This window comes from Hippopotamus amphibius, chromosome 5 (genome assembly GCF_030028045.1).
Source record: "Hippopotamus amphibius kiboko isolate mHipAmp2 chromosome 5, mHipAmp2.hap2, whole genome shotgun sequence".
Taxonomy (NCBI): Eukaryota; Metazoa; Chordata; class Mammalia; order Artiodactyla; family Hippopotamidae; genus Hippopotamus; species Hippopotamus amphibius.
In genome coordinates, this window is record NC_080190.1 from 134,245,051 (window position 1) to 134,270,396 (window position 25,346).

Here is a 25,346-nt window from a genome sequence, read left to right on the forward strand (position 1 = left end):
AAGCCTTAGTTTCCTTATCTGTACATAAAATGTAAATGCCTACTAATACTTGATAGGATTTTGTTATAAGAGCTCAATTCATTTTTTTAGATAATCTGTATTTAGCTCAGTGCATGATAAACATTAAGTGCTCAGTAAACATTAGGTATTGTTATCGTTACATCATTTCATTGTATGCTAATGCCTTCTAAATTATATTTGTCATTGAGTGAGAGTGTGATATGTGCTATAATTAAGAGAAAGGATAAAGACATTGGAAAAATGGACAGTGTTTTGCTTGGATAACATACATCCCTGTTTCATATTAACTTCAGTCTCAGTTCATCTCATGTATGTTGGCAAGGATGGAATTAGTGCAGGAGTTTCTTTGGAAATTGGAAAAGTAATTATGGTATTTTATTTTAAATAATGAGATGCAAGAATGAGCACTTTGTTTCAACCTTTTATCTTTAATATTATTCTGGGCACTTTCAGAACAGATTTCGCTTCCTCTTTTCTAATACGGAAAGTCACATTCTTCTGGAATTTCCCTTTTACAGCATATTCTGCCAAAGCATTCAATAAATTACAGCAGTGAAAATATAAGAAATGAATATGAATTTTAACAGCTTGTCAAATATAATAGAAAAGGCGTAATCTGAACCTTAGACCTTGGCCTTTTCCAAAAATGATAATAATTTTACTTCTTCCGCTAATTTCTTACAGACAGAAATCATGTGTTAAAGAACTACTTTTTTTTTTTTTTTTTTGGCACACGGGCTTAGTTGCTCCGCGGCATGTGGGATCTTCCTGGAGCTGGGATCAAACCCGTGACCTCTGCATTGGCAGGCGGATTCTTAACCACTGCGCCGCCTAGGAAGCCCTAAAGAACTACTTAATAACAAGTTTCATGTTATAGAAAATCATAAGCACCATTAGTACATTTAGTACTTACTGTATCTTACTTATTTTTTGTAATGATTTGTGACCCTTTAAACTTAGACATTACAGTGACAGCTCCGTCATCTATCATAAAGACTGAAAATTTTGACTTCTTAAAGTTTGTTTTTCAAAGACTAGTAGTTGAAGAGAGCAGGCGATAGAATACTTTCGGGGTGTCAGATTGCCAGTATGTGTGACACAGTACCTGGGTCATGTCACATTCTGCAGAGACACAACAAGAATTTAGGATTGCCAAGAATTAGATGCCTCGCACAGAAGTCTGAGACAAGTTTAGATTTGTCAAGTAGTTCTTTTGTTAAATAGCAACTAGGCCAACTCACTGTTAAATCATAGCGTTTAAATTTCCAATCCCAATCACTATCTCTAACACTAAAGCCAGATGCTGTTGAATCATTCCCCCTAAGATTGGAAAAAGCTCACTTCACTACGTTTTAGGATAAGTATTTTTAGAAATTAAATGCTTTGGCATATGTCTTATAAGTTTGTTCAGCCAAAGTGGGGCAAGGAGAGCCTTTGTCTTAAGCTCAGAGTACCCCATATTTACTCTGCTTTCATAGGTTGGTACACTTGGAAATATTGAATGGCCTCAGGTTCAAAAACTCAGGCTTTAGATTTGAAAGCACCAAAATTTACGAAATCACATTCATAGCAGCTCACTCTCTCCTTAAGAGGCACCTGGCAGTAAAACAGTGGAATCAGTCTCTCCAGTGACACTTGTCCAGCAAAAATCACCCCTTACCCAGAAGAGAGTGACTTCCTGCAGCTTCCTGTACCTAAGGGATCATCCTCTTACCTATACTAGGTTTCTCCTTGATATGGAACTGAGGAGGCAGATGAGGGCAGGGAAATGGACAGATTTTTGACTGATTCATTTTTATTTGTTTGTGATACTGGCTTTGGAGCTCTAACCCTTTATCTTAACGCAGAGCAACGTTTCCACCTTCTGTGTCTCATCCTTCCTGGATATCTGCCAGCCTTCCCTGTTCTTTCCTTTAGACCATATCAATTCCCATTAGAAAACATCTCCTGACTCTGCTGATTCTGTTGTCTTGAGCCTATTTCCTTTATGTACATCATGTTCTTTCCCTCCCAATAACAGAAGGCCTAGCTGTCCTTGTTCCTGGAGACCAGCAGTGTTAAATGATCGTCCATAGGTCTGTGTACTGGGGCTACACCAACCCTGGAGGTGGAGTCCACTGTGTTAGGTGATGCTCTCTAAAGAGGTCCAGTTAACAGCTATCTTAACATTTCTCTTCCTCTTTCCTGTTTGAATCATATTTTTAAATTGAATTTAAATAAGCACATTTTAGGGACTTCCCTGGCTGTCCAGGGGTTAAGATGGAGCTTTCACTGCAGGGGGCACAGGTTCGCTCCCTGGTTGGGGAACGAAGATCCCACATGCCAGGTGGTGTGGCCAAAAATAATTAAATAAATAAGCACCCTGTAAGATCCTTTCTTATCCTTATTTTTGGTGTTTTATGTCCTTAATAAGATTATACACTTGTTGAAGGGGAAAATGTGTCATATTTCTTTGGTGTCTTCTGTAGTAAATAAGCATCTGGAGTGACTCAGATATTTATTTGGTTTGGATGGTGCTTACCTCAGAGAGTTTAGGTGCCTAGTATTGCTGCTTAGCCTTTAGTATTTTAGATATACTTCTGTTACCAAGTGTCATATAGCTTACCTTGTGATATAATCCCTCTTCCCTACAGATTTCTGTAGGGAAGTTATCAGGGTCTTATTCTTGACAAATCTGGAAGCTAGGACTCATCCGGGCAGCTAGGACTGCTTTCCTGTGCCCTGGGTCCTGGCATTGGCCTTAATTTAGTTCAACAGTCCACACTCCGCCCCGCCCAGGTCCTGGCCATCCTGGAGTTCATCTAGTTTATCTTCCCCAGGTCCAGTTGGGCCTTAGTAGCTGTCAGACTTGTCCTTCTCTACCCATGCCCAGGCTTTAGTTCAGCAACGCTCCCCCCGCCCCCCCCCACCCCTGGCTCTTTGGGATAAGACACTCCCAGGCCTTGACTCCATTTCCCCCCAGTCCATCCTGCACACTGCTTTCCTCGTGATCTTTTGAAATCAAGATCATGATCTCATCCATCCCTCTTTCCCTGGATCCCCTTCACCTCTAGGAATTGCTTGCTGGAGCCCAAGGTCTTTCATGATAGAGCCTTATGCCTGCCCCCGCCTGTACGCGGCACACACAGCAGGCCCAGACAGCTCTCCGGCTCCATACCTAGTGCCAGGCTGGCACCTCTTTTACTGCAGAGCACCTCCCGGCACCTCCTGCCTCCCCACGGGCCCATGGCGTCCCTGGCAACCCACCTGGATGGTCCCCCTCCCAGGCACCTTTCCTGATTGTTCCTGGAAGCTCAGAGGAAGAAATATTCACATACTTCCAAATATCTTTCACTATTGTATCTCTCCTATTGTAATATTTGTTTCTATATTAATTTCTTGAGGCCAAATATATTAATCATCGCAAAACATGCACCCAGTAAATGCTAAATGAGTCAAATATAAAAAATCATTTATACAATATGAACTTTGAAAAAATAATCACTTTTAGTTGCTCTCTCAGCTATAATTCTTGAAAAGGATCCTAACTTTTTATAAAATGAAATGAATGTAGTCTTCAGAGATAAGACCAAAGCCAGCTAACATCGGTCCACTTTGTAACCCAGGACTGAGTTTTCCACTGGGAGAGAGGATCCGTAACAGGGACTAGCCTCATAAACATGACCCTACCTGTGTGTCTCAGTTTCAAGGATTTTTATTAAAGAGGTGGGGGGAGGGGGGCAATCAGCTTCGCAGCCTTAAGAGTCAGGATAAAGCCTCCTTACCTTCCTGGCCCCAGGGAGACAGCCTTGTCTAAAGGTTGTCTATGAGGGAATGAAGTTGGCTTGTTTTCCCTGGTCTCCTTGCCCACTGCCTGTAGCCTGTTTTTCAAATTTAAGAGTCTGAGTCTAAAACTTTGAGTTCAAATCTTTGTTAAAAAAAACGCAGGGCTTTCCTTACACCTGTGCTGCTTTGAGGTCCTCTCTTGGGTAGTTACCTATACTAAAACAGGGCTTTCGGGAGGAGCTGAGTACTTGATTGGTCAGCACCAGGGCAGGAAGGTCGCCTGCAGTGGCCCTGGGGGCCCTGGCCATGATTCCTCATCATGTTACCCGGGTCTCAGGTCTGCTCAGCCCTGGCCTCTTGCTCTTTCTGGCACCCACCGCACTGAGAAGGCCTGCTCTGTGTCAAGCGTTGTGCTGGGCACCAGAGGTGCTGTGGGTGAATGAGATGGGACCTTAAGTTACAGTTTTACTGTGATCTGTCCATTTGGTATTTTCACTGTATATGGTCAGGGCTACCCCAGCGTGCTTCTGGAGCATCTCCTAAATTTAGCAGAAATTTAGGGAAAAGGACTTTGCCTCCCTAAGCTTGTCGGTATCATATAAGTGTAGCAATCTTGACAGCATTCCAGAAGAGCCAGCATTCCAGAAGCCCTGGCACCTATTCCACTCTGCCTTTATTTGTTGTAACTGTGGGCGAGATAAAGCAAGAGCTTTGTTTTCCTCATCCTTCAAGTGAAGAGAACCCCCCACAGAACCGTGGAGCTATTCAACCAAATGCCAGCTGGGAGAGGTCTTTGGAAAGTTCAGAGCCCCAGAGACCAAGGCGCTCGTTAGGAGCCTCAGAGGACCTAGGAAAGAAGTCAGGCAGCTATCCCAGCATCACGGTTGAGAGCGTGAGGTCCTTTTATCTTTTGTTGTTGTAAAGCAAAATGTCTTATTTGAGCAAGAATCCTGAGGCCAGGAAAAGTCAAGATGAGGGTCTGGCAGCCCTGACTCAAGGTTATGAGCATCCGTGGGAAGTGGGAACCGTGTTGCCCCCAGCAAAGCCTGAGGAAATGATAACAGCTCCAGGAAAGAGGGCCAGTCTTGTGTGAACAGTCTTTGAGGTGGTCTTTTGGTTTTGAGGGGTGGTTTATCTGGCTAATCAGAGACAGCTCCAGCAAATTAAAAACTTTTCTCTCAAGCCAAAGTTATACTAAGGTAATAACTTAATATTTATGTCTTATTGTGCTTTTCATCATGATTTTCTTAAGAATCAGGACCGTGACTGTTCACCTTTGTCCCCAGTGATAGGTGTCAGCTAGCTGAAGGAGTGAGTAGACAGAAACTGCAAACTAATAACTGACAGGCCCTCTGTGCTAGGCACTGTTCTAAGTCCATCGCATGTGTTGAGTTATTTTATCCTCGCAACAGCCCTGTAAGGTCAAACTGTTATTATCCATTGATACACTGAGGAGGAAACTAAGGCACAGAGAGGTTGAGTAATCTGCCCAAGGTCACACAGGCTGATAAGTGTGAAGTCAGAATTCCAGCCCAGGCAGTCTGGCCTGTCCTGCTTGTCACTGCACCAAACAACCTCCTAAAGGAGAAAAAACTTAGACTTTGGAGTCAGTAAAATGTAGATTATGCTCATTTCCCCCTTGGAGGGTGTTAGGAAAATTAAGAGAGCTAACATGCAAAGCAGCTAGCCTTCTGAGTGAGGCACAGATCTAGTGGATGTCCAGAGATAGACCCTTCTTGTCCTCTAATTGAGGGTCTCTGGAGTCAGTAGTGTGATCTTTGGGGCCTTTGCAGCCAAGTTGCTTTTCACAACTAACTATGGAAAATGTCTGTATCCCTCAGTGTATGGTTAAGTCTCTGGGGTACTGCGAGTTGAGAGAGAATAAGCCACACCAGACCTTACAGAACAGCCCTGTGTGGTCAGCTTGTTAGGAGGCTGGAGGAGGTGGGCAGCCTTCTCAGTCCTGCATTCCTTTCTTTCTGTGTGCCCAGCTCTTGCAGAGACTGTGCTGGGTGCCGTGGGTACGCCCTCTGCTCTTGGGAAACCTAGAGGGTGTATCTGGGGCTGCTAGTCTGATAGGACTCAGATTTCTTCTACAGCTCACCTTCCTACCCTCCAATCTTTGATCACAGGAGTTTGATCTTCCTGTACTATATATTTTGAGTTTTGCCAAAGACCTTACTGTCCATCTTTGATACTTTTTTATTCTAATTAGCAAATAAAAAATGGCTAACTTTTCAGACTCGCGCTTTTATTCAGGTTTAATTGGCCTTTCTTTTTTTCTCCTGAAACTAGGCCATTCTTTTGATCCTGTCTTTCTAATAAAATTGCTCAAATTTTACAGAATTTCAGTTTCATTGTTTTATCATTGATCTCAAGTTCTTACAAATTTAATGTTGATGTGTAAGTGACTTTTTTGAAAAGTAACATATCTACATTGCTTAAAATCCAAGATATCCCGAAGGGTATACAGTGAAAAGTCTCTCCCCACTCTTCTTTTATCCTCTTTGGAGAATACCAACGTCACCATTTCTTGGGTGGATTTCCAGAGACGTGCTATACAGCCATGAGCACAAATTATAGGTTATATATACATACACACCCTCTCTTTTTTGCACAAAAAGTTGCTTACTGTACTCGCTGTTCTACAAATTGCTTTGTTTACTTCATGATCTCTTACATTATTCTCTATCAGTTAATTAATTAAAAGCTTCTTCATTATTTTTACAATTGCCTAGTACTCCATTATGAGACAGCCATAATTTACTTAATCCATCCCTTTTTGGTGACATTTAGTTGTTTCCAAGTTTTGCTAATACATATAATACAAGTGAACAACCTTGTACATGTCATTTTTGCATAAATGAGGGTATATTTGTGGGATATATTCCCATACATGGAATTGCTGGGTCACAGTGTATACACATTTATAAGTTAGTATGTTGCCAGATTGCCCTCCAGAAAGGTGGTGTGTGAGGGTGCCTGTTTATCTATTTCCGCATAGCCTTACCAGCTCAGTCATTAAATTTTTACCTTTGTCCATAAGGTAGATAAAAACGGTTTCTTGGTGTTGTTTTAATTCGTTCATCTTTTACCATAAACAAGGTTGAGCATCTTTTTTTTCATCTGCCTGAGAGCCATTGGATTTTTCTACTCTGAACTGTCTCTTCAGATCCTCTGTCCATTTTTCTATTTGTTTTTCTCTGTCCGTGTGTTCTTTCTGTTAATTTATCTGGGGATGGGGGAGAGCTTTGTAATTAGGGGAATTAACCCTTTGCCTAATATGAGTTGCAAATATTTTTTGCAGATTTATCACTTTTCCTTTGATTTTGGTACTGATTTCTTTGCCATGCAAATTTGTCAGCTTTCTCCTTTATGACTTCAGGGGTTTATGTTATACTTTAGAAAGGCCCTCCCCAGTCTGAGATTGTTGTGTTTTGTTTTGGGGTTTTTGGTTTTTTTAGTTCTTCCATCCATTTCTTCTAGAATTTTGTTTTGTTTTTACTTTTATTTCTTTGAATCATCCAGAATATATATATATTTTTAATTTTTATTTATTTATTTATTTGGTTGTACTGGACCTTAGTTGCGGTAGGCAGGCTCCTTAGTTGTGCATGCAAACTTTCAGTTGTGGCATGCATGTGGGATCTAGTTCCCTGACCAGGGATGGAACCTGGGCCCCCTGCATTGGGAGCTCAGAGTCTTAACCACTGCACCACCAGGGAAGTCCCCAGAATATATTTTGGCATAAGGTATGAGTTACGGGACTCTATCTTCTTTGTCTACGCCGCAGTTATACATTTTAATGTTTTATTTTGTAACTTACAAATTGCATGCCCTGTCCAGCTCTCTTATGCCATCCCTGTGCATCTACCGTGAAACTGATTTAGGATGACAGATAAGTTTTTATGAGGCACTTTGTCAAAGGGGGAAGATCGTCATCTTCAGAGTGTAGCAGGCCTGATTTTGAATGCTGGCTCTGCAACTTCTTACCTCCACAATCTCGGACAAGTTACTAAACCTATCTGAGCCTTTGGTACCTCATCTGTAAGATGTGGTTGATAATAGCCCATTCTGCAAATGGATTGTGACGACTGGAGATAACTGTCTAGAAACTGCTTGTTCAGTGCCTGGCACACAGTAGATACTTGATAAACAGGAGCAACTATTATTGCTGTCATCATTAGCAATATCAGTAGTGTGGGGGCTTCCCTGATGGTGCAGTGGTTAAGAATCCACCTGCCAATGCAGGGGACATGGCTTCGAGCCCTGGGCCGGGAAAATCCCACATGCCTCGGAGCAACTAGGCCTGTGCACCAGAATTACTGAGCCTGCGCTCCACAGCCTGCAAGACACAACTACTGAGCCCATGTGCCCCAACTACTGAAGCCCGTGTGCCTAGAGCCCGTGCTCCGCAACAAGAGAAGCCACCGCAATAAGAAGCCTGCGCCCTCAAATGCAGAGTAGCCCCTGTTCTCCGCAACTACAGAAACCTGGTGTGCAGCAAAGACCCAACGCAGCCAACAAAAGTAAAATAAAATAAAAATAAATTTTAAAATTTTTAAAAATGTCGGTATTATGATTTGGTCTGAATGAGAACATTGTGGCCCCACCCCCACTGTGTGTAGCCATTCCTCAGTAAAAGCTGGTATTCCTGGAAGCTGGATATGGGGCCTCCCTGCATAAGCCAAAGGGCACGGCAAGTGCCCTAGTAATGGTCGGGCTGGCATTTTTACATTGTGTTCATAACCTCTGGGCAGATGTTTAATTGTTAGGATGTCCATTAAAATAAGATTGCACTTTGCTGCAAGAGGAAGTCCATCTGTAGTTTGATTTTGTAATCTGTTCTCTGAAATTAACGGCCAAGCATTATTTGTCCAGCATTAGTTTAGTGCTACTTGGCTGTATGATGATCTAGGAGATGTTTAAGATTTGTATGATCTCTTATTTCAGAACCTTATGTTCAGGCCTGTCATAAGTCTGGAAATTATTTCATTGGGTGCAGAAACTTGGCAGGCTAAATGAAAGCTGGTATCTAAGTTAACTTCTGCTTTTAAACCAACACCCCAGGACCCAGTAATTCATTATTATTCCATTCCATACCTTTTCATGTATGTATTCTGACGCTCTAGATCTTTTTTCTTTGCAAACTTGGTTTGCTTCTAAGATTTTCTTTGACCTGTTTCTTTTCCTTTAATAATATTTAAACTTAATTTAATATTCGTCTTTTGGAAACTCTTTCACCAGTCCTTATCCAGATAAACCCAACTTCTTTTATCATTTTTAAATGTATTGCTGCCAGTCTCATCATCTCTAAACTATCTCCTTCCATTCTGTTTCATCTCATATTTTCTGACTACTCATCCTATATTTCTTTTTTTTTAATGAGATAATCTTTTTTTAAAAAAATATTTATTTATTTATTTTGGCTGTGCCAGGCCTTAGTTGTGGCATGTGGGGTCTTCATTGTGGCATGTTTAGTTGCTGTATGAGGGATCTTTCATTGCGGCATGCAGGCTTCTTAGTTGTGGCACACAGACTTCTTAGTTGCGACATGCATATGGGATCTAGTTCCCGGACCAAGGGTCAAACCCAGGCCCCCTGCATTGGGAGCGCGGTGTCTTACCCACTGGACCACCAGGGAAGTCCCTCATCCTGCATCTTTCTAAACTGAAATACTGAACTTCCTAGGTGGCGTAGTGGGTGAGAATCCGCCTGCCAATGCAGGGGACATGGGCTCAAGCCCTGCCCCAGGAAGATACCACATGCCGTGGAGCAACTAAGCCCGTGCACCGCAACTATTGAGCCCACGCGCCTATAGCCTGTGCTCTGCAATGAGAGGCCACGCAGTGAGAAGCCTGTGTACCACAAGGAGGAGTAGCCCCCACTCGCCGCAACTAGAGAAAGCCTGTGTGCAGCAATGAAGACCCAACACAGCCAATAAAATAAATAAATAAATAAATAAATAAATAAATAAATAAATAAATAAATAAATTTATATAAATAAATAAATAAACTGAAATACTGAACTTCCCTCTCCCAAGCTTCTCAATAATTAGCAATACTTCAGAAAATCTTACTGTCGTGTATTTTTGTTTTCCCGCTTTGTGTGCTTCTCTGAGAGCCAGGTATGTTACTAGAATCTTCTTTTTTAATGTAAACTGTCAAAACCTAAATTCTTCACCATAAATGTTAAGAAAATTTCCATTTGGGAAATTTTACTTCATTTTAAAACAATAAATTTTCTTCCATAGTCAATAATCAGTCCAGAAATATATTTATGTGCCAGCCTCTGAGGATACAAGGAGTGACTAATTCCCTGCCTTCAGGAGTTTACTTTCTATAGGAAAGACAGACAACATATAAACCAACAAATGTAATTTTTTCAGTTACTCGGGTTACAGTTGAGTTAAACACAGTAATACATTAGAAATGACCAGGCAGGAGAGGGGGGGAGCTTATCTCCTTCTTTACAGTTCTTCTGCTTCTGCTCTGAGTTTAAATCTTGTATTTTGTTTTCTCTTAATTTTTCTTTTAACATTTTTTACTGGAGCCTTCTGATTACGCTACATTGCCCCATTTCCATTTGTCCCTTAGGTAGCCAACTGCCCATATTTGACAAGTGACTGTATAATCTCACTGCATTATGCCCTTCTTCCGTATAGTCTTATGCTTCCTTTCTGATGCCTGAACAATTTGTCTGCCACAGTCTATGTAGTGAAGGTCATCCTTAGTTATTCTTAAAACCAAAAGGCATTTCTCTGAAATAAACCTTATCTTTTAACATCCTGGGTATTTAAAATGTTTTGTCCAGAGTGGTGATTCTCAAAATGCTTGTCTGAGTAGAATATGTTTGGGGGTGTAAGGTTGCCAACTGCCTTCCGCACAAGAACTGGATTTTACTATGTAATTGTATTACTTTAGGAACTGATGGTGAATAGTGTGTGTAATGACTTAGCTCAGCAAATAAAGTTAGCAATCTCCCAGTTTTTAGAACATGGAATGCTTACACTTAGGCTGACTATTTAAATCCAAAAACGAATACTCAGTGTTCCTTTTCTGTTTTCAGGGATGACTCTGTCCCGGAAGACAACATCTGGAGGGGCATCCTCTCTGTAATTTTCTTCTTCCTCATCATCAGTGTGTTAGCTTTCCCCAACGGTGAGTGATGAATGCTCTGTCACATTTCTCCTGTGCCTCGTGTGCTTGTTGGTATTTCTGAGATGCATGTCATCTGGAAGATGGAACTGGAGGGTGGAATAAACAAAGACTGATGGTTGGGGCACAGGCTCTGGAGGCGGACTGCGCATTCTGCCACTGCCTAGCTCTGTCCCTCTTTAAGACATTTCTCTCCAAAGTACACGGGTAAGGGTTAACTGAGTTAATACCTGTAAAATACTGTGAACAGTGACTGACAAATTGTAAGCTCTCAGTGAATGTCAACTGTTGTTCTTGTTGTTGTTTTTGGTATTATCAGCCAAGTCGTAAAATACTCAGTTACGGTTCAGTTACTCCTTTTGGCTGAGGGCAGGCTCAGTGCTCTAATGAGTATTACTTAAATAATTTGTTGTCCTAACTGAAAACTTTACTGGGATATGAATTTTCATTATCAGGTTAAAAAAAATTATTACTGTGAAATTTTCCCCCATCATGATTATAGAGTGAAGCAAAAGCCTCGGTTTAAAAATTAATTTGAGGGGCAGGGGGAGCGAAGGGGAAGCTGGGACGAAGTGAGAATAGCATGGACATGTGTACACTACCAACTGTGAAATGGATAGCTAGCGGGAAGTTGCTGTGTAGCAGGGGGAGATCAACTCGATGATGGGTGATGCCTTGGAGGGCCAGGACAGGGAGGGTGGGAGGGAGTCGCGGGAGGGAGGGGATATGGGGATATATGTGTGAATACAGCTGATTCACTTTGGTGTACCTCAAAGGCTGGTACAGGAGTGTAAAGCGATTATATTCCAATAAAGAGCTTAAAAAAAACAAAACAAAACAAAAAGCTGATTTGGTATTATTCTGCCATGCTTAAAGATTCATCCCTTTCCTCTGAATTGTCCCTTACAAGTTGCTTTATTTTTTCTTATTCCCCTTCAGTACTCTCTCCCTGGAATATTCTCTAGTTATTCTCTGCAGGTGCTCTCTAAATGCTCACTTTTTGTATCCTGTTTCTTTTACATGTCGGATATTTTATAACTGTTTCAGTCTTTTTTTCATGAGTTATGCTCCATGGGCCCTGTTCAGGTTTTAAATAAAATGATTTAAGATGTGCTTCTTCTCCATCCTCCCATCATAGAATATAGTGTGTAATATAAGGAGCTCATATGAACGTTGCTGACTGCTACCGTGGTGATAGAATTCTAATACTAATTCCAGTGTGTGTGTGCTGGAAGGGGTGTCCCTATACCAGCAAGCTTTGTTGAACATCGGCTGGGTGTCCTACAATTCTACTCAATTCTGACACTGTCTACCTGGAGATAGCATCAGAGCCCACAGGTTAAGTACTACAAGGTTGCTCCTGCCCCCGCTTCAGATGCCAGTCACAAGTCCAGGGTGTCACCTGTGCTTCTGACCAAAAGGGTCTTGGGAACCAGAGGTTCCCATGACCTCCTCCTTGGGTTTGATTAATTTGCTAGAACAGGTCACAGGACTCAGGAAACCAATTTACTCACTATATTACCGAGAATATTAAATAACAGCCAGATGAAGAGATGCTCACCAACCCAGAAGCTTTCTAAACCCCATCCTTTTAGGTTTCTATGGAAGTTTCATTATGTTGGTATGATTCGTTAAATCTTTGGCCATTGGCAATTGATTTGACCGCCAGCCACTCCCCCATCCCCAGAGGTTGGGGGCAGGACTGAGGGTTCCTACCCTCTAGTCACATTGTAGGCTCCACTGGCCTCCACCTTGAGCGGCTCTCCAAAAACCACCTCATTAGCATAACAAAAGACACATTTCACTCTCATCTTATAGGAAATTCCAAGGAGCTTAGGATTCTGTTCCAGAAAGGGGACAAAGACCAAATACTTACTTCTTATAAATCACAGTATGACACATGGCAAGTCCTTTAGGCTTTCCAAAATGTTGCCAGTGGAATTTTGTTCTGTATTTTTGTGGGTTCTGCTGCTGGCATAATCATCCAACCAGTAAAACCATGATTCTGAATCCTTCGGGGAATGGATGGTTCTAGATAGCCGAGTTATTTGGCAGCTGAGTTTAGCTTTTAGATTAAATTTTATTTTATTTTATTTTATTTTATTTTATTTTATTTTATTTTATTTTATTTTATTTTATTTTATTTTATTTTATTTTATTTTATTTTATTTTATTTTATTTTATTTTATTTTGTGAAAACTTTTCAAGATATGAAAACCTCTGTCTTAGTGTAGGCCACTATAATAGAATACCATAGACTGAGTGGCTTAAACAGCAGAAGATTCATCCTGTGGCAGAATTCTGCTCCTGCTCTGAACCTGTGAAACCAAGCAAGTTCTGTGCTTAAGAATACAATAGTGGGCCAGGCACACCCTCAGCATTCCCATTACCAAGGGAAGAAACAGGATAGAAGGAAAGGGTGACAACTCCCAGGCAAATCCAAAACATAGGAGGGCAAACTCTAGGAGATCTCAATGCTTGAGAATAGTCCTCTTCGTCTTGATGCTCTGCCTTCCAGACCTACGGGGGCAGTGGTCCGCCTCCGCAGCTTGCCCGGTGGGGGTCGAACCCCCTCGCCTCTAGGAGGCTCTTCCCCTCTGGCTCTGCTGGCGTTGGTCTTGCCCTCTGAAACCAAGGTGGAGGCAGTCCTCCTCCCCTCCCCCGTGGCCCTTGGTGTAAGTGATAGCCCTGATGATCTCTGAACCACCTTGGAGTCCTTCTTCCCGTGTCTTAAAGGAGAGCAAACATTCTCAGCCGAGTAGCTCTATAGTCTGGCCCTGTAGGGTCCAGGAGGTCTAACCGTCTTCACCTTGGGGGTTAGAATTTCAACATATGAATTTGGGGGGGACACAGACCTTCAGTCCATAGCACCTGCATACCGTGCGCACAGATGACTAACATAGTTTGGCCTTTCCATGATGATTGAGAGTTCTGATAATGCACATGATTGGAGTGTGAAGATGAGATATTCAGGGTATAGGTAGGTTATGGAATGAAGGGGGTTGGCCCTGCTATGGCATTTGCTAGGAAAAGTCCCCAGTGTTGAACAGCTTTTTTAGTAGCTATTGGCTAACTTTCTCTTCCCTCCCACTTCCATCACACAGAATCTCAGGGTTTTAGGTTTAGGGAGAGCTTGGACCTTATGGAGCCCATCCTTTCAAGGGCGCCATGCTGTAGTGCAGCTTACGTGGCCACTTGGGGCGTCTAGCATTTTACACACACTGGAACCACCGAGGCTGTGGGTGGTCCCCCTGAGCTCTGGAACCTGGCCTTACAAAGGTGACGTAAGAATACAGCCCAGGCAGAGGAGATGGTGAGCTGCATCTCAGATTTGATACCAACACAAGGCCTTCAGCCACCAGAGCCCCGTGAGAAGGTGAGTAGGTGACAGTTCAGGTGGTGGTCACTGTCACCCCCCTCAGCCTTCTACCTTCTGTATCCTGTGAAGGTCTGCTGCTTTCTTCCCGGCCAGCATTTGATGCCATGACCATTGTTGATCTGTGCCCTCTATTCCTATTTCTTATCCTGTCTTTCCCCTACCATCCTTTTTCACATTTTTATATTTAAATCAGTCCGTCAGAACATAGTACACATGCAGGAAACTGATGGGTCCAAAGGTATGTCTGTCCTTCAGGCCTCCAGCTTTCCTTGGCTATATGTTAATCACTGCCTAGTTCTTCACAGCTTCAAAAGTTTCTCTTCTGCTTTTTTTAAAAAATTTAAACGTGCTGTTTCTAAGAGCCATTTTGAAAGTTTGAGGATTCCCCAAAATCAGTCTCTCTGTAGCCTTGATTTTACAGCCAACCCGTCTGTGGAGCTTTGGCAGGAGCTGGGCTTTGTGGCTTCATTAGCAGATGTTTTTCTTAAGTTTCCAAAAGCCCTGAAGGTTGGGGGATTAAATCTGTTGGACGTGACATTTTGCATGATTTCTGCTGATTTTTCCTCTCTTCCCTCATGAAGACCTCTAATCTTCAAAGTCTATGTAACTGGCTGAGTCTCTCATGGTGGGACTGGGCTTTTGTTTTCCTTTTGGAAAGATAAAAAGTTGTTTGCTCTATGCTTTTCTTATCCTGGCTGCCCGGACTTTGTGATACACACAAAGCGGGGAGGACCCACGGGGCTCCTTGTAGTTCAGCCTGCTCAGTTTACAACTCAGAAAGCTGAACACACGGCCATCAGTCCCCCGTGAGCCGCCACCCAGCCGCTAATGCCGGCCTGGTGTTAGGGCCCCAGCCCCACACATTCTGTACTCAGTGGAGCCCTGGTCTTTGCTCACGTCAGGCCCATCGTGAGGTGTTTCGTCTCTGTCCTCTATATGTTCCTGTCTCCCTCTGCTTCTCCTTCTCTGTGTCAGTCTCTGACGTTTCTTCTTCCCAGGAGCGCAGCCTTGGGCACTGAGTTGGCCTGTGCCTAGTGTGCTTTGGACCGCGTGCCCGGGGGGCGGTGGTTGTGCCCAAGTGTCAACCAGCAGCCTGACCTGAACCTTCCCTCACCAAAACCGAGGGCCCAGATTTAGAAGAGGACAAAGTCCCTTCAGCATGCTGTGCAGCAAGGATCAGGACGCTGGGAAGCGGGGCTCAGGGGGACTGTCTCGCAGCCACATGTACAAAGCAAACACTGTGTCCGCCTGTTCTCTAAAGAACCGTTTACTCACACTTCACATCAGATTAGTAAAACTGTGTTTTCCACATTAAATGCTGTTATTGAATATTTTTTAAATTGGGGGTAGCCTTGGGGGCTGCCCTAGAGATGATAGGGGAGCTGGCAGGGCCTCTGGGAAAGGGTACTCCCGGGCATGTGGCTGCCCCCCCGCGGCTGGCGTTCAGACTCCAGCCTCTGCAGGAGCCATGATGCTAGGTGGAGGCATCTCTGAGTGGAGTGGACACACGTCTTCTTGTTCCAATCTTGTCACCTTGTCTTCCACTCTCCTCACCCTTGGCACAAATTCTCAAATTAAGTAATGGAGTGAATGGGAGAAACGGAGCCCAACATTTGCCTTCTCCTTGAAAGGCAGTTTTGGGAAAGTGCCTGCAGTGGATGGCATTCCCAGAATGGTTCTGTTTTGGCAACTTCATACACATTTATCCTTGACCTAGTAGAGGCTGCCCTGAATGTTTAAGCATAGGCCTAAATTTACTTGTGTCTATATGTGTTGTGTGTGCGGGTTCATATGTGCTTTCTGTGTGCCAGAAATGGCCACTCCTACAGGAGGGGCCCTCTGGTTCTTTTTGTACAGAGTCTAGATAACAAAGAAGGCCCTTGACTTTCTCCATAAGGTTTATAACAGCCAGGATGCTTTTGGCCACAAGTAATAGGAAACCCCTTTCAAAATGGCTTTAAAAATAAATAAAATGTTTGCTTTCTTGCCTTATGAGAAGTTCTGAGATCGAGTAGTTCAGGGTTGGCTAATTCGGCAGCTCAGTGACGTGTGAAGACCCAGGTTCTTTACCTGTTTCTGCTCCAGCATCTTCATTAGGACGCCCATGCTTCACTGCCCTGGTGATTTCGGGACAGCTGCTGCACTGCTGACATGTGGCCATGGACAGTGTCCAGCAGAAGAGGAGGTCATGTCTTCCCATGAATCTTTTTAAGAGTGAAGAGGCCTTTTCTAGCAACCCCCAGCACACTTGCCTTCACTCCTCTTTGATTAGGCTTAGGCTACACGCCTCTGCTCCAGGCTGACCTGAGGACAGGCATTTACAGTGGCTGGAGGACATCATAGGCACATCACAGATCTCCAGTAGATCTTCTCTGACTGAAGGAATAAAAGAGAAACAGGGTTACCTCCATCAGCTTAGAATGTACGCTGTTACATGGGGGAGGAGTGGAGACTCAAAATTTCATTTGACAGTCAACGAGGTGAGTGGCGGTGTGGGCTCTAAAGTTCCTTCCTTCAGTCCTTTGAACACACATGGAGATAGAGACCCCAAGGGGAGACCAGGGAGGGAGAGGGTCTGTTGTCTACACCTGCTTCTTTCCTGTGCTCTTCTCTCCTATTCTCTCTTTTGGTTCCCTTGAAAAAAATATTTTAAATGCCACTTCCACCTCCTGATAGCAACTGACACTCAAGTGTAAGTGTAATTTTAACTATGCCACTGTGTCATTGGAGTGTAATTATAACTGCATCACTCTGTCACTGGAGTGAAATTTAGAAACCTGTTGCGTCTCCAGCTGGCTATGAGATTTCTTTCAACAGGTGACTTCTGTGTGCTTTTCCAGCTTCTGAGGGCCTCCTTGGACTATTCTTCCCCTTCCACCCTGCCTGACCCAAAGCACCCCAGCCTTACCCTGTACCCCCAGTGCCCGGCCCAGAATGGCCTCTCAATAAATATATGTTGACTTAAATAATGAATCTGCGAGGAAAACAGTTCACAGAATTAGCCTTCTCTTTTCCTCTCCTCCTCTGCAAGAGGAGCACCATTCAGCAGTTCTTTAAGATGTTTTGAAGAGAGTGAGATAACTAGTATTTCTTGTTTTTCCCGAGTTTATCCTTCTATTTGTCCTTCGGCCTCATCTGATTTCTCTGAGCTGAGGTAGTGTGAATCACATCTCTTTGAGGCGTGAAGGCAATAAAAATAAGGGGGAAAAAAAGGTATTATCTCCCCCCGCCTCTGTCTCCTGCTCCACTACTTTTTCTTGTAGAAAAATTCTTTCTTAGGTTTGAAATTTGCTTAGAGATTTTATTCACCTTTTATAGGTTTTTCCTAGAGGAATTTAAACTTTCAAATAATGCTAATCAAATATCTCACAATTTTATTTGTCAATTATACTTCATAAAGCTGAAAAAGAGATAATAAAGAGAAGAGGCAGACTGAGTGGGCCCAAAGGCACAGATGTGCAGCTGCCAGAGAGGCAGCTTCTGACTTTGGTTAAAAGGATTCTGCCTCCCTAGGGCTGGTCCTTGGAATGCAGTTAGTCGTGGATATGACAGTAGGCAAGTAAGACTGTGAGCTTATGTTTTGATTTCTGAGGAAGTGTTTATTTTTTTTCTCGGATTATTTTTTATTTAGAATTAGGTGACATCTTTCTAAAAATAATCTTACAGAGTTTGTTATCCACATTATTTCAATCTTGAAAATGTCTAGTTAATAATCTTATCTAGTTCCAGGACAAAAACCTTAAAACTGTCATAGAGGTAAAACTAAAACATCAAAAACTAGTGTTTCTGTATCATCTGCAAAAGCCATGGCGTGAAGAAAGTCTCTGAGGAAGTGTTTTAAATGCGCACTGTCTCATGGCAAAGTCATTTGGTTTCTATTTTCTTTTGAAATCAAACTTGCTCTTATTATCTGATTTGAAAATGATGTATTTTTTCTAGACATAGGGACTGATAAGAAAGTAAAACATAGTTTTTCAGTGTGCCTTGTAAGAAAACCACCTTTGTAAATAAAACCAGCACTTGTTTCTCCATCACCACCCTGAGATGCCTTCCCCATCTTTCCTGCATAACTGAACTGAAGACCCAGAGTTCTCCAGGCAGCTTTTACCAAATCAGAAATAAAGTATAGACAAGAAGCCCACTGCGAGATGTCCTGGTAGTCCTACTGATGTCCTGGCCGTAACACTGGGCAGAGGAAGACCAGCAAGAAAAGAGTTTGCTGGGGAGTAAGACCTGTGGGAAGGCACTGAGATAAGGTAAATGTTCCGGGAAGGCTCTGTATCCTCCTGGGCAGGTGGATGCTGTAGGAGGAGGCATGGCGTTAAGCGTGACTTAACTGGAGTATCCAAGTGTGGGTGACCTAGTGAGCGTAAGTATCAAGGCTTCTCATACAGGAGGATGCCAGCCTCATCCTCAATATTTTCAAAAGTAAAATCATATTTTCAGCTCTCAGAAGGAAGAGGGCAGATTGATGACCGAAATAAGGTCTGGATTGGGGTTGTTTTTGTTTTTTTTTTTTAATTATTTATTTTATTTATTTATTGGCTGCGTTGGGTCTTCGTTGCTGCACGGGGGCTTTCTCTAGTTGCTGCGAGTGGGGGTTACTCTTCCTTGTGGTGCACAGGCTCCTCATCGTAGTGGCTTCTTTTGTTGTAGAACACAGGCCCTAGGCGCATGGGCTTCAATAGTTGCGGCACATGGGCTCAGTAGTTGTGGCTCACAGGCTCTAGAGCACAGGCTCAATAGTTGTGGTGCACGGGCTTAGTTGCTCCATGGCATGTAATCTTCCCAGGGCAGGGCTCGAACCTGTGTCCCCTGCATTGGCAGGCAGATTCTTTACCACTGCGCCACCTAGGAAGTCCTGGATTGTGTTTTAAAGTTAGCAACTGAAAGGTCACCTAATATTCCAGGGCCTTCTCTCGCCTTTTGTAGGCAAAAGGCCCCAGTGACCCGTTCTCACCCACCCGGTTTCAGGGCAGAGCTCCTTGGTCCTCTGCTGTCTCTGCCGAAGCCCACTGCATCAGAAGCCTTCCTCAGATCAAATGCAAGGCAGAAAGGACGTTTTGTTTAAATTGTAATCTATGAGAAACATTTATGATGTAATATTATGATGTATAAGTGGGATATTGGAGAAGAGAGGAAAAAATTCAATAGCAGTAAGTCAAGATAAGGCTTTTAGAAAACCAGACTGTAGGGCAATAAAATGAAAATTCTCTTTCCAGACCCTGGAACTTGTGTCTTTCTCTGGAATCATAGCTGGACAGAGAGAAATACCCTTGGGCTGAAGCAGTTACAAGTTAGGTTAAGGAGAGCTTAAGGCCTCATCAACCCCTAATTCCCCAACCACCCTGTCCTCTTATTTATTTACTCTGGTGAGCACTGCTTAGGGTTAGATATAAGAAAGGGCTGAGTTCTGTTTTCCAAAGGCTGCTCTTAAAGTAATCATAGGCCTTCGCCGACTTTGGAGGCCTTTGTACTGGCGGATGTGATGCGTAGGAACGTGTATGAGTTCCCTGGGCTCTCCCTCGTCCTTCCTGTCTCTGCTGACCTTGCTTACCAACTCTACATCGCCGCAGTGCTAAACACCACTCACTAGCTTGCTTCTCTCTGCCCCTCTCCTGGCCCCAGGCAGTCCTGGCTCAGGTCCTCAGCTCCTCCCCCCCTCCCGCCTCCTCCCAAGCTGGCTCAGTTCTGACAGTTGATGAGAAAGTGCACATGGGCTCTCAGACCTGAAGTGCAGTCCTGTGAGCAGGGTGACCCTGGGTGAGTTCCTCATGCCCCAGTGCCTTTATCTATAAAATGGGAATGATGGTGGTCCTCTCACTGTCCTGGCAGTTGTCCTGCTGTCAGGACAACTAAGAGGTAGCGTGTCTCATCCCCCAACCTGCTACCCAGTAAGTGCTCAGGGAAGCACTGCTGACTATTAGAATTATGATTGCTCCTGAGAATAACACTATATGACTTTTAAGTATCGATTGGTCATAGAATTCTGTTGCAAGCCAAATAATAGATCATAAAATTTCAGGATGTCACCTTGTAAGAGGAAATCATAGAGAAATCTGGGTCCCATGTTATGTCTAAAGGTTAATTCAATAGTTAGGGTGAAGTAATGCTTGCAAACCAGACGGCTACCATGAGACAAGCCATTCCTGGTGACGAGGCAGGCTATTACCTAACATCAGTGAAGGAGAGCATTTGGATGAGAAAATCACTTAAAAGATGAGTAATTTAGCCATCAGCTTTTCAATAACTTGCGAAGAAAGGTAACCAGATTATGTTACCTGGAAGGGGATTCTGGTATCTGTGCTTGGCTGTGCCTTTCTTAAGAAAAAAGCAGCTGATTTAAAAGAATACAGGTATCCCTTGCTGTCTGAGCCTTTGCCGTCAGAAACCAGACATCAGACAGACACAGCTAAACTTTCAGACAAATCCCTATCTTGCTACTTGCCATCCAAAACTAAAACACCATATTAATTTGGATAAAGCAGAGTCCCTCACAAAATTACCTCATCTTTTTTTTTAATGACTTTTATTGAGATATAATTGACATGCAATAAACTACATACATTTAAAGTGTACAGTTTGATATTTTTTTCTTATTAGTAATGTATATATGGCAATCCCAATCTCCCACTTCATCCCCCCCACCCCCACCCGCCGCCCCCCTACTTCCCCCAGCTTGGTGTCCATATGTTTGTCCCCTACACCTGTGTCTCTGTTTCTGCCTTGCAAACCCGTTAAACGTACCTCATCTTCTGATCTCTCACCTTTTAAACTCGGAAACTGAGTCAATTTGGAAGGTGGGGGTACTTGTAACTGATATTCCTAAAATGAGCTTGATTCAACCAAAGAAAGCAGTTAGAGTATGATTCAATGTAGTCTTTTTAAGAAGAGACGGGCCATTTAGAATGAGTTCCAGAATGAAAATTACAGTAAAACGTTTGCTTCAGAGAGGATTCCAGGTTGCGAGCAACAGAAGCCGACACCGCTGATACCACAGCCTGTTCTTGGATATAGACTGGCTGGAGGAATCCCGGGAGGGCTAGGAAGCCAGGCCCCAGGCTACGCTTCCAGGGGCTGGCGCATCGCCCAGGCCTGGTCTCATGAGTGAGCTTTGGCTACCGTCTGTCCCCCTGTCACGTCTGCAGCGAACACTAAATGGAACTGCCTCTGCCATCGTCACCCGTGCCACCTTCACCAGTGTGAGGAGTGCCACCGCCCACTACTGTCCCTGCTGGCCGGGGCCAGAGGGAGAGGAGAGCACCACATACCTGCCTCCGCTGTCACCCGCTCCTCACGTTATCTGGCATGGGTGTGACTAAAGGACCAGGACTCGGTTATAAAGAAGCTGGGCAGCAAGCTCTGGCATCTTTCCTGGAGATGTGGGATCACAGCACCGGAAATCCTCCAAGAGCAGGAAGGCGTGGGCAGCCCCAAATAGGTCACATGCCCTCTGGAACAGTGGTCAACATCTGCGAGCTGGAACCCTTCACTTGGTGGTAAATCAGTTTAACGGATCAAGGCCCAGCTTACTTGCATTCGTCTCGTTTGTTGTTGTTGTTGTTTTTAATGAAATAAAATAGAAGACAAAGTATTGTTGTATCACTTGGCATAAGAATAAGTTTCATCCTGTGAAACTTTGGTTTCCCTTTTGTGGAATCTGCATCTGTGTATCTGAACTGGTCAAAGGTATTTTGTTACCACAGGTCATGATCAAAAACCCCTGCACCAGCATGTTCCAGTTGTTCCAAGGGTTTGCTTGTAGTGTCATTCCCAGCTCACTTGTTTTCCAAGCATGATATTTCTCTTTTTTATTGCCAGAGTCCATTAGAGTCTCCTCTCTCTCTCTCTCTCTCTTTCTCTTTCTCTCTCTCTTTCTCTTTCTCTCTCTCTGTCTGTGTCCCCTACACACACATGATGTCCTGGGGGACTGTGAGGTTTCTTGTTAAGGTCCAGTAAGTGATACATACAGTTTAAGCCTGGCCTGGTGACCTACTCACTGTTAAACATTGTGCCCATGGGAAATTATGATCTGAGTTCTGAAGACAAAAGCTTTAAAAAAAAAAAAAAAAAAAAAAAGCCTCTGTTGAGCTTGGTGCCTGTTACAATTGTGGGGACGGGTGTTACAATGTGGATAAAACATTTCAAGCTAGACTTTGACCTCAGAGTATTTATGTGGAAAAAAAAAATAAACAGTAGAGAGCTTTTTTTTAACCCTTTATCTCTGTGGAGATCCGCAGCACTGTCTTTATTTTAGTCTTGGTTTGAAAGCAATCTGTTCTGACCTTGTAACGTTATCTCTGCAGGTCCGTTTACTCGACCCCATCCGGCCTTGTGGCGAATGGTTTTTGGTGAGTTACCCATTAGTTGGTTTAAAAATACAGCCTTTACTTGAAACAAATCGTTTTCTGTATATTATAGCAGTTTTCCTTATTACTACTCTACTATAGAACTTAATGGCTTTTTACTTTTGGTGTCCCTGATAGCAATTTTTTATTAAAATGCTCTGCCACAAAATAAAGTGCTGGTGACCGCTGAAATTCTCACTGTTTCATTTCCACACACCCCCACCCCCACTCTTTTGTCTGTTAATGCACAGGATTTGACGTGAAGGGATGTGGCTTGCTCTTCCTGACATGGCCCTTTGCTAGTGCAAGTTCACGTGCATCATATGAGCACGTTTGTCTCGTCAGCGTCCAGGCAGGACTGAAACCCTAGCAGTCTCCCCGGTGTTGTGAATGGGAAAGAACTTAGAAAAGAAGTTTTAGCAAAGAGCCCTGATTTGAACTAAGGCCTAGTGATAAGCAGCTCATATAAATGCTGAATCTCTTATGTTTACTTGATTTCTAGTCCAAAGTGTAAAACCATCTGAGTAGATTTAAAGCATATCTTCAAAACTTCAGATATTGGCTTCATCTTACCTAAATAATCGATCAAATAAATTATTCAAGGTGCAGAAAATTTAATCTTATGCAAAAGGACCGAAAAATGGACATTTTGCTCCAGTGTGTTTATTTTTTCACCCTTCAGAGATCATAGGTAGATCTCTTTGAATTTAGTGGTGAATTTTGGTCATTTACTCAGCAGGTGTTCACCGAGTCCTTCCACATGGGTGGCTGCTCTGGCCCGGAGGCTGTAGGTGGAGGGGCCCCAGGGAAGGAGGGCAGCTGTAGCAAATGCGCTATGAAAAAAATCAATAATCAAAAAATAGCAGATATCACTAAGTGTTAGGAAGTTCATGAAAACCACAAGAGGCAATTGTGACTCAGCAGCCGCTTTCACTTGCGGGTAAGGGAAGGCTTGAAGGAAGTGTGCTTAAGCAGAAACCCGCCTGCAAAGAAGGATCCAGGCAAAGATGCAGGGAGGAGGGCAAGACACCCCAGCTAGAAGAGGACTGGTGTGTCCCCAGCAGCACGGCTGGAGGGCAGCAGGCCCGGGAGTAGTGACAGAGGCAGAGTTGGGCACAGATGGCACCCCACAGGTCTTGTGAAGGGCAGGGGGACGTCAAGGGAGGATTTTTTTTTTTTTTTGGCAGAGAAGTATGCGATTCATTTTATATTTCTTAAAAGATGATGCTGGTTGCATTATACTTATAGCTCATGGACTTAATATTGCTGCTTGAAGTTATGTCCTGTTCAGCTAGTTGGCTTCATCTGAGTATTTCCAGTTTCAAATGGTCCATCATAGGTAATGAGCAGTTTTATTTCTTCCCTGGGATCATGGGACACTTTGATAACCTGATGAGAATATGGACCCTTTCCCACCATACATATGCTTGCTCGCTAGCTCGCTCTCGCTCTCTCTCTCTCACACACACACACACACACACACACAGAGGTTAGTGTGTTAGGGCTTCAGGGACGTTGAAGCCCAACGGTGAACTGTCGTTTAAGAGCCTTCTGCTCCACATTTCTATCTTAAAATAATTATTTCAAACGGGTGTAGTGGGGGGTGTTTGAAATGAAAATCTGTAAGAGTAGCTGGTACATAATACATAAGAAGGTTATCATCTAAGCTTTCCTAAAAACACGTGCGCCCTGGGCCCTGGGATGCGTGACTGAGTCGGCCCCCCGAGCTCCCGGAGGACCAGGAGAGGCCCTGTCAGAAGCCCTCCCTGTAGCCACCACAGAGAATTTCATTCCAGCCACGGACGTTCTCTCCTCTGGAGCGGCTCCCTGGGAACTGCTGCCAGCCCACTTTGGCTGGGGTGCTGTGGTCCAGGGTTATTTGTATCACAGCGTTCAGAGGTCCTACAGAAGCATTTTTATTTTAGCAGCTTCGACAGGAAGAGAAATGGCAAAGCCACGGGTGGTTGGTTCTCAGGTCTTCCTAAAATGTGTTCTAGGCTTTTGCCTTCTTAAAGTAGATTATGAACTTTCTTTTTGAAATGATGTGGGGTGATGATTAGGATACCAGTTACGATACGATGGGACGGTAATGTGATGCCCACGGGGACTAGCGTGGGGTGTGAGGTGGGGATGAGTGACCCTGGCCACCTCCCACCCCCGCTCCTGTCTCTACCCCAAACTGGCCTGTCCGCCTGCCCACCTCCAGTCCACGCTCCACACAGCGGCCAGAGTCCATTTCCTGAAATGTTACCCAGATCATCTTACGTCCCCATTTGAAACCCGTCAGGGGCTGCTCCTTTGGCTGAGGATCAAGTCTGCCGTCCTCACGTGGCCCTGAGCCCTGACTGTCACTTCGTAGCCGCCTTGCTCCGCTCCCCTCTCAGCCAGCACGCCGCCGCCTGCCGGCCCCCAGACCCCGATCCAGGGACCCGCCTGCTCGCCTCTGCCCGCCCTCCCTGCCTGAATGCCGCATCCACCCCTCCACCCTCTCACCTGTGGCCTGCCGCTCTTCCAGCTCCCAGCATCCGCATCCCTTTCTCAGAGAGGGTTACTGACTCCTCTCGATCTCCATCAGGACCCTGTGTCAGACTCTCATCAAAGGAGAGACCGGTTTGTCACGGGGTCTCCACAGCCTATGTTACAGCACCGGTGTCTGCTTCAGGCCATAAGCGATT

General features: G+C 44.0%; 1 protein-coding gene across 4 annotated transcripts in view; it reads left to right on the forward strand.

Moving 5' to 3' along the window:
* The window catches only part of PTDSS1 (phosphatidylserine synthase 1), a 61,284-nt gene that overhangs the window by 2,278 nt on the left and 33,660 nt on the right, over nucleotides 1-25,346 (forward strand). For all 4 annotated transcript variants that reach the window (XM_057734744.1, XM_057734745.1, XM_057734746.1 and 1 more), the window contains exons 2-3: nucleotides 10,856-10,947; nucleotides 22,630-22,674. In XM_057734744.1, the coding sequence (XP_057590727.1) occupies nucleotides 10,856-10,947; nucleotides 22,630-22,674 (137 nt within the window). The remainder of the gene's footprint in view (nucleotides 1-10,855; nucleotides 10,948-22,629; nucleotides 22,675-25,346) is intronic.